The sequence below is a fragment of the Cololabis saira genome, chromosome 6, assembly GCF_033807715.1.
Source record: "Cololabis saira isolate AMF1-May2022 chromosome 6, fColSai1.1, whole genome shotgun sequence".
Taxonomy (NCBI): domain Eukaryota; kingdom Metazoa; phylum Chordata; class Actinopteri; order Beloniformes; family Belonidae; genus Cololabis; species Cololabis saira.
The window spans coordinates 2,837,146-2,849,905 of NC_084592.1; the positions used below are offsets into that span (position 1 = coordinate 2,837,146).

A 12,760-nucleotide genomic window follows, 5' to 3' on the forward strand; every position below is an offset into this window, starting at 1 on the left:
GCTAACAAAAGCATGTATTTCTTGCTGTTCAATTTTTATTTTGTGTATAACTTACTTGGAGTCTCATAATCTGGGATAAATTGATCTCCCAGTGGAGTCAGCCTCTCAATGAACCTTTGTCGTATTGTTGGGAGGTTGGGAAATGTTGGGACCAGAAGAACATCTTCTGATGTAGTGGTAACTTGGGCTAGCTGCCTCGTATCCGCACTACCAGCTCCAATACCAATACAGTTGACCCGGGCACCCTTGAGCAGAGGTCCATATAGAGAGACGTCTTGGGTGGAGCGTTTCCCGGTGAGAACCACAAGATGCTGGGAGGCCTCAGCCAGTCGGACACCGGCCGATGCTTTTAACTCATTCTCTAAGACGTACTTCATGGCTGTAGCCAGTTCTGATGTCCGTCCACCCATCTGACGAAGTCTTTTTATAGCAGAAATAACAGCCGGCTTGTTGTTGTGCGAGTTGAGCGAAAACTCTGATTTGACTCCGTCGGCATACTGAACGACAGCCACGCGTACTTTATCAGGTTGCACTTCAAGTTGCTGGACAATGCTGAGGATGAAGTCACGGATATGTGCAATCCCAGCAGGACCTGTACTGTCTGAGCCATCAATAAGAAAGATAATGTCCTTTCTTCCAAGATCCAGCATGCCTGAAAAAATTAGTCCAACAGCAAAAACATTCAGCAAAAATAATCCTGTTATAAATACACTGATGCTGATTAAATTTTACCATTATAACAATGAAAATGAAAAAGCAATTGTGTGAGTGTGTGTGTGGTTTTACCTAAATCACTAACATAATTTCTGATGTCATCACTAGAAATGTCTGTGACTGAATCAAGCATGTCTTGTTCCACTCTTTCAAGTTGTTGGAAGTTGTCAACAGTATATACAAGGTCTGACCTCAGGGAAATCTGTTTCAGTTCTTTTACATCTGCATTTCTTGAACCCACGGCAACAGGGGCAACCAGATTTTTCTTAAGTTGGTCCGCTGGTCTGGATACATCATCTGAAGATTTTCCCCCTGTAACTAGAATAAGAATCTGTGGCACGCCATCCTCAATGCGGCTTCCTGCCGACCTCTTGTAGATGTTTGTAGAGACCCACTCAAGAGCACGGCCTGTATTTAGACGATTCCCCCCTTTGTTTGTAAGTCTTGACACAGCCTGGAGTACCTCGTTTTTGGTGGAGAATTCATTGAGAAGGAATTCTAACTTTGGTTCATCACTGTACTGCACCACTGAAACTCTGACTTTATCCAGTCCTACATTCAGTTTCTCCACAACTCTTGTCATCATGGCACGGATAGATGGAAACTCATTACGCACTGCTGTCGTGCCATCTATGAGAAAAACGATATCCTGCACTCTGTTTCCTGTTAAAAAAGAATACAACCACATCAAGGAGAGGCGATGCATACAAGATTGTAATCATTAACAGTGATTGTTCAGACCTCTAGTACAAATAACATAATTACCATCTAATCCTACAATGTCATCATCTGACAACTCTGTTATTCTGGTGAGCAGGTTTCCTTGGACGGTGTACAACCCAGGAAGATCATCTACAGGGAAGGCAAAATTGGCCCCAGATGACACTTCGCGGATTTCTGTAGGGTTGACATCTCTGGTGCCGATGCTGAAGAGGACACTTTGTGATTTTTTGAGGGAGGTGGCAGCACGCCTGACATCATCTGTAGAGGAGCCACTTGACACAACAATCACGAACTGTGGTACCCCCTCTTGCTTTCTGCTCCCCCTTGCTGGTGTCAGAACATCCTCGTTGAGATACTGCAATGCCTGTCCCAAGTTACGCTGTCTTCCTCCTCGCTGGGTCATCCCTCTGACGCCGTTCAAAATGCCTTCTTTTGTTGTATGTGAATTCAGATACATGTCCGTCTGAGCAGAGTCACCATATTGGACCACAGCTATCCGGATTTTATTCTCACCCACATTGAGACTCGTCACCACCCCACGGATAAACTCTTGGATGATAGCAAATTCTCGTCCAACACCATCAGATCCATCAACAAGGAAAACAATGTCCTTCCGTGGCCCCTGCGTTTCCGCTGAAAGAGATAGAGAAAACTTGATTTTATGCACTGCCATAGAAATAGCCCAAAATATGACGCAACAGAGATGTGCAGTTACAAAAGTAACTGCACATCAATTTCTGACGTGCACTTGACACACAATTTCTGAAACACAATAGAAGACTGCTCGATTCCTTGATATTGATCTTTTTTTTTGTTTACACGAGTGCCAAAGAGTATCCAGGGAATAAAGTGCTTAAGATGTATATCATTGCTGAAAATACTCTGGAGTGGGAATCCTACACAAGAGGGCGTGGAACGATTTGTTTTATTCTCTCCATCCTGTCATGTTCTCACTTAGATGATAGATAGATAGGAACACTAAAACAAAAAAGAATCATATACATTACATCAAAAAGAGAAGCAATTCTTGATGATAAATGAAAATGAGGATCAAGCAGATGCCATCAAATCCTATGTATTTTGATGTTTTCCAATTTAACTACAAAAAAAATTTAACTGTACACATTGCCCAACATGTCATGACAAAACCTTTTTTTTTTACTTTTTGAAATTATATGGCACCCACGAGCAAGCAAGGAACACCTCTATTGAAAATGTCCACATTGAACTGCAAGTATCAGTGACAGTCCCAATGTGTGGGTTTACAAATACCATAGATTCTGAGAGGATTTTTTTTTTCCCTATTTGATAATATAAGAAAAAAAATTGAAGCCATGTTTAAAAAAAGCTTAAATGTGTTAATGTCAAAAGAACCACAAGGAATAAAGATGATGGTGGGATGGTGGTGGGATGTCTGAAGCTGATGAAATCAGTTTTTTGGCCTGCGTGGTAAAGGGAGTAAAATGAAGTAAAACACAATTTCTGCTGTCTTTTTCATACTCACTTATACTTTAAATGACAGATAAACAAAAAAAGAAATATTCTTTTACAAATCATAATTTACAAAAATTGTTTAAACTGAAAAAAACCTAACATTGCCTGTAATATGTTGTGTATTCCACAAAAAGCAGGAAGTAATAATTAATTTGTTTTCAAGTTACAAATGAATGGCACATGGAAAACATACTCAGGGAAAACTGAGTCTTGTAATCCAAGGAAATTTAGGAGCCAAAAATGTGTGATGATTGATTTGATACGGGTTGTTTCCACTCATATACCCTCCCGCCTCCCAAAAACAAAATATAAAGGCATGTGGCAAGACATAGAAATGCATTCCTTATTACATCAGAAACATCCAGTGTCTACTAAGAAGAGACAGAAAACTTTTTTCAAATGTGCCGCATTTGTTCTCAAGTAAAAAAAAAAGTCTCTTGATTCCCTTACATCCGTGATTAAAAAAACGAACGAGACAAGCTAATTATTGTTTTCCAGTGGAGTTTTGTTGAATTGATTAGAATTTAAAAAAACTCACATAAGCCCCATTGGTACGCAAAAGGTAATATCTGATAACATATCAGGTAGATTTTGGTGATTCTGTGGTGACATGTAAAACCACAGTGCCACAGTAACCACAGTAAAACCACAGTATTTTTCTGTATTAGTTACAAATGAACAATATTGTGTAATTGTGAATAAGTTGAATAAAGTTCCACTTAATTGACTGTTTGGTTTGGCTTTATATATGTTTTATCATGCGCCTTATAACCAAGTGGACATATGAATGAAAATAGACCTGTAGATTGATATTGCAACATATAATGTGGTGCACTTAATGGTCCGGAAAATATGTTAGACTTAAAACAACTGACGTAACCCCTAACGGTAAGCAACAGGCAATGTATGATAACATACCAGGTACAGTTGGGGATTCTGGGGTGACATTTGAAACCAGAGTATTGATGGTGTTCTGAAGTTGCTGTTGGACACGGGGTAGTTCCGTGAATTCAGACACAGACAGAGCACGACTGGGGTGGTTGGATATTTTCTGCAGTTCAATATTTTCAGAGCCTCTGCTTCCAACTGCAAAGGTAAGGATACCCATCTGTTTGAGGGCAGAGGCTGGTGCATCCACACTGTCAAAAGATCTCCCACCAGTTAGCAATATGAGGAGCTGTGGAACTCCTTGCAAGCGCCGGCTTCCAGCAGAGCTGGTGAAGACATTCTCCCTCAAGTATTGGAGAGCTGCTCCAGTGTTGAGGGGTCTGCCGCCTTTGTGCTTTAAAGCTCTGACATTGTCAAGGATCTCGCCTTTTGTCATGTATGTGTTGAGATAAAACTGGACAGCTGGGTTTCTGCTGTACTCAACAACTGACACACGGTCTTTGTTGTCATCCACACTCAGTGTCTCCACAACTCTTTGGACAAACTGTCGCATGGATGGGAAGCCATTTCTTGTACCATCAGATCCATCGAGCAAGAACACAAAATCTCTTCCCGGTGCCTGTCTCACCACTATGGAACATAAGATTTGGGAAATGTTAAACTTCATGGAACAACTGGAAAATAAACGGAAGTCACACCATCAATGCTGAACTGATGTTCAGCATTGATGTCTTTCTGCCATTTCAAGGATTCTTTAAGGAGTGGCATGGGATGACTACAATTAGTGAAATCTAAACTAATGCAGCTTACAGCACTTGCTTACCTGTCACTGTTGGTGTCACAGTATTGGCCCTTACTAGCACAGTGCTCATTACAGAGGAGAGCTGTTCTTGGATACTTGGGAGGTCAGTGAACTCAGACACCGATAGAGCATAACTGGGCTCATAGGATAACTTCTGCAGCTCTCTACCATCAGCGTTCCGGCTTCCAATGCTAATCACAGAGATGCCCTGCTGTTTAAGAGCAGAGGCAGGGCTATCTACATCATCAAAAGATCTCCCCCCTGTTAGCAAGATCACCATCTGTGGAACACCTTGCAGCCGCCTACTCCCAGAGGTGTTTGTAAACACATTGTCTCTGACATATTGGAGGGCTGCCCCAGTGTTGAGAGTTCTTCCTCCTCTATGTCTCAGTCCTCTGATCGCATCCACAACATCCTCTTGTGTGCTATGTGTGTTGAGATAGAAATGGGCCGCTGCATCTCTGCTGTACTGGACCACTGAGACACGGTTGCTGTTTGCTCCCACATTCAGTTTCTCCACTATTCTTTCAACAAAATCCCGCATAGCAGGAAAGGCATTCCTGGTGCCATCTGAACCATCCAGGAGGAAAGCAATATCCTTTTTGGCAGTGTCAACTGAGAATAAACAGACAATGAGTGAGAACTTTTCCTGAAGGTACCCTCATTTTTTGTCATGAAGTAAAGACCTGTTTTTTTTTGTTCATTTTTGTCCATGTCAAACACACTAACTAGTTTGATCTAAGTAAGCTTGGAATCAATTATGTTTTCCAGTTGATTTTTGTTAAATTGATTAGACTTAAGACAACTGATGTAATCCCTAACAGCAAACAACAGGCAATGTAGGATAACATACCAGGTACTGTTGGTGATTCTGGGGTGACATGTGATACGACAGTATCGATGGTGTTCTGAAGTTGCTGTTGGACACGGGGAAGTTCCGTGAATTCAGACACAGACAGAGCACGACTGGGGTGGTTGGATATTTTCTGCAGTTCAATATTTTCAGAGCCTCTGCTTCCAACTGCAAAGGTAAGGATACCCATCTGTTTGAGGGCAGAGGCTGGTGCATCCACACTGTCAAAAGATCTCCCACCAGTTAGCAATATGAGGAGCTGTGGAACTCCTTGCAAGCGCCGGCTTCCAGCAGAGCTGGTGAAGACATTCTCCCTCAAGTATTGGAGAGCTGCTCCTGTGTTGAGGGGTCTGCCGCCTTTGTGCTTTAAAGCTCTTACATTGTCAAGGATCTCGCCTTTTGTCATGTATGTGTTGAGATAAAACTGGACAGCTGGTTCTCTGCTGTACTCAACAACTGACACACGGTCTTTGTTGTCATCCACACTCAGTGTCTCCACTACTTTTTGGACAAACTGTCGCATAGCTGGGAAGCCATTCCTTGTACCATCAGATCCATCGAGCAAGAACACAAAATCTCTTCCCGGTCCCTGTCTCACCACTATGGAACATAAGATTTGGGAAATGTTAAACTTCATGGAACAACTGGAAATTAAACGGAAGTCACACCATCAATGCTGAACTGATATTCAGCATTGATGTCTTTCTGCCATTTCAAGGATTCTTTAAGGAGTGGCATGGGATGACTACAATTAGTGAAATCTAAACTAATGCAGCTTACAGCACTTGCTTACCTGTCACTGTTGGGGTCACAGTATTGGCCCTTACTAGCACAGTGCTCATTACAGAGGAGAGCTGTTCTTGGATACTTGGGAGGTCAGTGAACTCAGACACCGATAGAGCATAACTGGGCTCATAGGATAACTTCTGCAGCTCTCTACCGTCAGCGTTCCGGCTTCCAATGCTAATCACAGAGATGCCCTGCTGTTTAAGAGCAGAGGCAGGGCTATCTACATCATCAAAAGATCTTCCCCCTGTTAGCAAGATCACCATCTGTGGAACACCTTGCAGCCGCCTACTCCCAGAGGTGTTTGTAAACACATTGTCTCTGACATATTGGAGGGCTGCCCCAGTGTTGAGAGTTCTTCCTCCTCTATGTCTCAGTCCTCTGATCGCATCCACAACATCCTCTTGTGTGCTATGTGTGTTGAGATAGAAATGGGCAGCTGCATCTCTGCTGTACTGGACCACTGAGACACGGTTGCTGTTTGCTCCCACATTCAGGTTCTCCACTATTCTTTCAACAAAATCCCGCATAGCAGGAAAGGCATTCCTGGTGCCATCTGAACCATCCAGGAGGAAAGCAATATCCTTTTTGGCAGTGTCAACTGAGAATAAACAGACAATGAGTGAGAACTTTTCCTGAAGGTACCCTCATTCTTTGTCATGAAGTAAAGACCTGTTTTTTTTTTGTTCATTTTTGTCCATGTCAAACACACTAACTAGTTTGATCTAAGTAAGCTTGGAATCAATTGTGTTTTCCAGTTGATTTTTGTTAAATTGATTAGACTTAAGACAACTGATGTAATCCCTAACAGCAAGCAACAGGCAATGTAGGATAACATACCAGGTACTGTTGGTGATTCTGGGGTGACATGTGATACGACAGTATCGATGGTGTTCTGAAGTTGCTGTTGGACACGGGGAAGTTCCGTGAATTCAGACACAGACAGAGCACGACTGGGGTGGTTGGATATTTTCTGCAGTTCAATATTTTCAGAGCCTCTGCTTCCAACTGCAAAGGTAAGGATACCCATCTGTTTGAGGGCAGAGGCTGGTGCATCCACACTGTCAAAAGATCTCCCACCAGTTAGCAATATGAGGAGCTGTGGAACTCCTTGCAAGCGCCGGCTTCCAGCAGAGCTGGTGAAGACATTCTCCCTCAAGTATTGGAGAGCTGCTCCTGTGTTGAGGGGTCTGCCGCCTTTGTGCTTTAAAGCTCTTACATTGTCAAGGATCTCGCCTTTTGTCATGTATGTGTTGAGATAAAACTGGACAGCTGGTTCTCTGCTGTACTCAACAACTGACACACGGTCTTTGTTGTCATCCACACTCAGTGTCTCCACTACTTTTTGGACAAACTGTCGCATAGCTGGGAAGCCATTCCTTGTACCATCAGATCCATCGAGCAAGAACACAAAATCTCTTCCCGGTCCCTGTCTCACCACTATGGAACATAAGATTTGGGAAATGTTAAACTTCATGGAACAACTGGAAATTAAACGGAAGTCACACCATCAATGCTGAACTGATATTCAGCATTGATGTCTTTCTGCCATTTCAAGGATTCTTTAAGGAGTGGCATGGGATGACTACAATTAGTGAAATCTAAACTAATGCAGCTTACAGCACTTGCTTACCTGTCACTGTTGGGGTCACAGTATTGGCCCTTACTAGCACAGTGCTCATTACAGAGGAGAGCTGTTCTTGGATACTTGGGAGGTCAGTGAACTCAGACACCGATAGAGCATAACTGGGCTCATAGGATAACTTCTGCAGCTCTCTACCGTCAGCGTTCCGGCTTCCAATGCTAATCACAGAGATGCCCTGCTGTTTAAGAGCAGAGGCAGGGCTATCTACATCATCAAAAGATCTTCCCCCTGTTAGCAAGATCACCATCTGTGGAACACCTTGCAGCCGCCTACTCCCAGAGGTGTTTGTAAACACATTGTCTCTGACATATTGGAGGGCTGCCCCAGTGTTGAGAGTTCTTCCTCCTCTATGTCTCAGTCCTCTGATCGCATCCACAACATCCTCTTGTGTGCTATGTGTGTTGAGATAGAAATGGGCAGCTGCATCTCTGCTGTACTGGACCACTGAGACACGGTTGCTGTTTGCTCCCACATTCAGGTTCTCCACTATTCTTTCAACAAAATCCCGCATAGCAGGAAAGGCATTCCTGGTGCCATCTGAACCATCCAGGAGGAAAGCAATATCCTTTTTGGCAGTGTCAACTGAGAATAAACAGACAATGAGTGAGAACTTTTCCTAAAGGTACCCTCATTTTTTGTCATGAAGTAAAGACCTGTTTTTTTTTTGTTCATTTTTGTCCATGTCAAACACACTAACTAGTTTGATCTAAGTAAGCTTGGAATCAATTGTGTTTTCCAGTTGATTTTTGTTAAATTGATTAGACTTAAGACAACTGATGTAATCCCTAACAGCAAGCAACAGGCAATGTAGGATAACATACCAGGTACTGTTGGTGATTCTGGGGTGACATGTGATACGACAGTATCGATGGTGTTCTGAAGTTGCTGTTGGACACGGGGAAGTTCCGTGAATTCAGACACAGACAGAGCACGACTGGGGTGGTTGGATATTTTCTGCAGTTCAATATTTTCAGAGCCTCTGCTTCCAACTGCAAAGGTAAGGATACCCATCTGTTTGAGGGCAGAGGCTGGTGCATCCACACTGTCAAAAGATCTCCCACCAGTTAGCAATATGAGGAGCTGTGGAACTCCTTGCAAGCGCCGGCTTCCAGCAGAGCTGGTGAAGACATTCTCCCTCAAGTATTGGAGAGCTGCTCCTGTGTTGAGGGGTCTGCCGCCTTTGTGCTTTAAAGCTCTTACATTGTCAAGGATCTCGCCTTTTGTCATGTATGTGTTGAGATAAAACTGGACAGCTGGTTCTCTGCTGTACTCAACAACTGACACACGGTCTTTGTTGTCATCCACACTCAGTGTCTCCACTACTTTTTGGACAAACTGTCGCATAGCTGGGAAGCCATTCCTTGTACCATCAGATCCATCGAGCAAGAACACAAAATCTCTTCCCGGTCCCTGTCTCACCACTATGGAACATAAGATTTGGGAAATGTTAAACTTCATGGAACAACTGGAAATTAAACGGAAGTCACACCATCAATGCTGAACTGATGTTCAGCATTGATGTCTTTCTGCCATTTCAAGGATTCTTTAAGGAGTGGCATGGGATGACTACAATTAGTGAAATCTAAACTAATGCAGCTTACAGCACTTGCTTACCTGTCACTGTTGGGGTCACAGTATTGGCCCTTACTAGCACAGTGCTCATTACAGAGGAGAGCTGTTCTTGGATACTTGGGAGGTCAGTGAACTCAGACACCGATAGAGCATAACTGGGCTCATAGGATAACTTCTGCAGCTCTCTACCGTCAGCGTTCCGGCTTCCAATGCTAATCACAGAGATGCCCTGCTGTTTAAGAGCAGAGGCAGGGCTATCTACATCATCAAAAGATCTTCCCCCTGTTAGCAAGATCACCATCTGTGGAACACCTTGCAGCCGCCTACTCCCAGAGGTGTTTGTAAACACATTGTCTCTGACATATTGGAGGGCTGCCCCAGTGTTGAGAGTTCTTCCTCCTCTATGTCTCAGTCCTCTGATCGCATCCACAACATCCTCTTGTGTGCTATGTGTGTTGAGATAGAAATGGGCAGCTGCATCTCTGCTGTACTGGACCACTGAGACACGGTTGCTGTTTGCTCCCACATTCAGGTTCTCCACTATTCTTTCAACAAAATCCCGCATAGCAGGAAAGGCATTCCTGGTGCCATCTGAACCATCCAGGAGGAAAGCAATATCCTTTTTGGCAGTGTCAACTGAGAATAAACAGACAATGAGTGAGAACTTTTCCTGAAGGTACCCTCATTTTTTGTCATGAAGTAAAGACCTGTTTTTTTTTTGTTCATTTTTGTCCATGTCAAACATACTAACTAGTTTGATCTAAGTAAGCTTGGAATCAATTGTGTTTTCCAGTTGATTTTTGTTAAATTGATTAGACTTAAGACAACTGATGTAATCCCTAACAGCAAGCAACAGGCAATGTAGGATAACATACCAGGTACTGTTGGTGATTCTGGGGTGACATGTGATACGACAGTATCGATGGTGTTCTGAAGTTGCTGTTGGACACGGGGAAGTTCCGTGAATTCAGACACAGACAGAGCACGACTGGGGTGGTTGGATATTTTCTGCAGTTCAATATTTTCAGAGCCTCTGCTTCCAACTGCAAAGGTAAGGATACCCATCTGTTTGAGGGCAGAGGCTGGTGCATCCACACTGTCAAAAGATCTCCCACCAGTTAGCAATATGAGGAGCTGTGGAACTCCTTGCAAGCGCCGGCTTCCAGCAGAGCTGGTGAAGACATTCTCCCTCAAGTATTGGAGAGCTGCTCCTGTGTTGAGGGGTCTGCCGCCTTTGTGCTTTAAAGCTCTTACATTGTCAAGGATCTCGCCTTTTGTCATGTATGTGTTGAGATAAAACTGGACAGCTGGTTCTCTGCTGTACTCAACAACTGACACACGGTCTTTGTTGTCATCCACACTCAGTGTCTCCACTACTTTTTGGACAAACTGTCGCATAGCTGGGAAGCCATTTCTTGTACCATCAGATCCATCGAGCAAGAACACCAAATCTCTTCCCGGTCCCTGTCTCTCCACTATGGAACATAAGAGTTGGGACATGTTAAACTTCACGGAACAACTGGAAATTAAACGGAAGTCACACCATAAATGCTGAACAGATGTTAACCTGTTATTCTCTTTCTGCCATTACAAAGATTCTTTTAGATTGGCATGGGACAACTACAATTGGTGAAATCTACACTAATGCAACTTACACCACTTGCTTACCTGTCACTGTTGGTGTCACAGTATTGTTCCTTACTAGCACAGTGCTCATTACAGAGGAGAGCTGTTCTTGGATACTTGGGAGGTCAGTAAACTCAGACACCGATAGAGCATAACTGGGCTCATAGGATAACTTCTGCAGCTGTCTACTGTCAGCGTTCCGACTTCCAATGCTAATCACAGAGATGCCCTGCTGTTTAAGAGCAGAGGCAGGGTTATCTACATCGTCAAAAGATCTTCCCCCTGTTAGCAAGATCACCATCTGTGGAACACCTTGCAGCCGCCTACTCCCAGAGGTGTTCGTAAACACATTGTCTCTGACATATTGGAGGGCTGCCCCAGTGTTGAGGGTTCTTCCTCCTCTATGTCTCAGTCCTCTGATCGCATCCACAACATCCTCTTGTGTGCTATGTGTGTTGAGATAGAAATGGGCTAATGCATCTCTGCTGTACTGGACCACTGAGACACGGTCGTTGTTTCCTCCAACATTCAGGTTCTCCACGACACTCTCAACAAAATCCTGCATGGCAGGAAAGGCATTCCTGGTGCCATCCGAACCATCCAGGAGGAAAGCAATATCCTTTTTGGCAGTGTCAACTGAGAATAAACAGACAATGAGTGAGATCTTTTCCTCAAGGTACCATCAGTTCTTGTCATGAAGTAAAAACCTGTTTTGTTTGATCATTTTTGTCCATGACAAACACACTAACTAGTTTAATCTAATTAAACCTATTAGTCAAATATGTCTTCCAGTTGATCTTTGTTAAATTGATTAGACTTAAACAACTGACGGAACCCCTAACGGTAAGCAACAGGCAATATATGATAACATACCAGGTACAATTGGTGATTCTGGGGTGACATTTGAAACCAGAGTATCGATGGTGTTCTGAAGTTGCTGTTGGACACGGGGTAGTTCCGTGAATTCAGAGACAGACACAGCACCACTGGGGTGGTGGGATATTTTCTGCAGTTCAATTTTTTCAGAGCCTCTGCTTCCAACTGCAAAGGTAAGGATACCCATCTGTTTGAGGGCAGAGGCTGGTGCATCCACACTGTCAAAAGATCTCCCACCAGTTAGCAATATGAGGAGCTGTGGAACTCCTTGCAAGCGCCGGCTTCCAGCAGAGCTCGTGAAGACATTCTCCCTCAAGTATTGGAGAGCTGCTCCAGTGTTGAGGGGTCTGCCGCCTTTGTGCTTTAAAGCTCTGACATTGTCAAGGATCTCGCCTTTTGTCATGTATGTGTTGAGATAAAACTGGACAGCTGGTTCTCTGCTGTACTCAACAACTGACACACGGTCTCTGTTGTCATCCACACTCAGTGTCTCCACTACTTTTTGGACAAACTGTCGCATAGCTGGGAAGCCATTTCTTGTACCATCAGATCCATCCAGCAAGAACACAAAATCTCTTCCTGGTGCCTGTCTCACCACTATGGAACATAAGATTTGGGACATGTTAAACTTCACGGAAAAACTGGAAACTAAACGGAAGTCACACCATACATGCTGAACTGATGTTAACCTGCTATTCTCTTTCTGCCATTATAAAAATTATTTTAGATTGGCATGGGACAACTACAATTAGTGAAATCTACACTAATGCAACTTACACCA

At 43.5% G+C, this 12,760-nt stretch overlaps 1 protein-coding gene across 1 annotated transcript in view; it reads right to left on the bottom strand.

Annotated features, from left to right (window-relative positions):
• The window catches only part of LOC133446275 (collagen alpha-3(VI) chain-like), a 103,895-nt gene that overhangs the window by 28,424 nt on the left and 62,711 nt on the right, over window positions 1-12,760 (bottom strand). The window contains exons 6-8 of the mRNA XM_061724285.1: window positions 1,480-2,070; window positions 787-1,377; window positions 56-652 (exon numbers count right to left, since the gene is read on the bottom strand). Coding sequence (XP_061580269.1) covers window positions 56-652; window positions 787-1,377; window positions 1,480-2,070 — 1,779 coding nt within the window. The remainder of the gene's footprint in view (window positions 1-55; window positions 653-786; window positions 1,378-1,479; window positions 2,071-12,760) is intronic.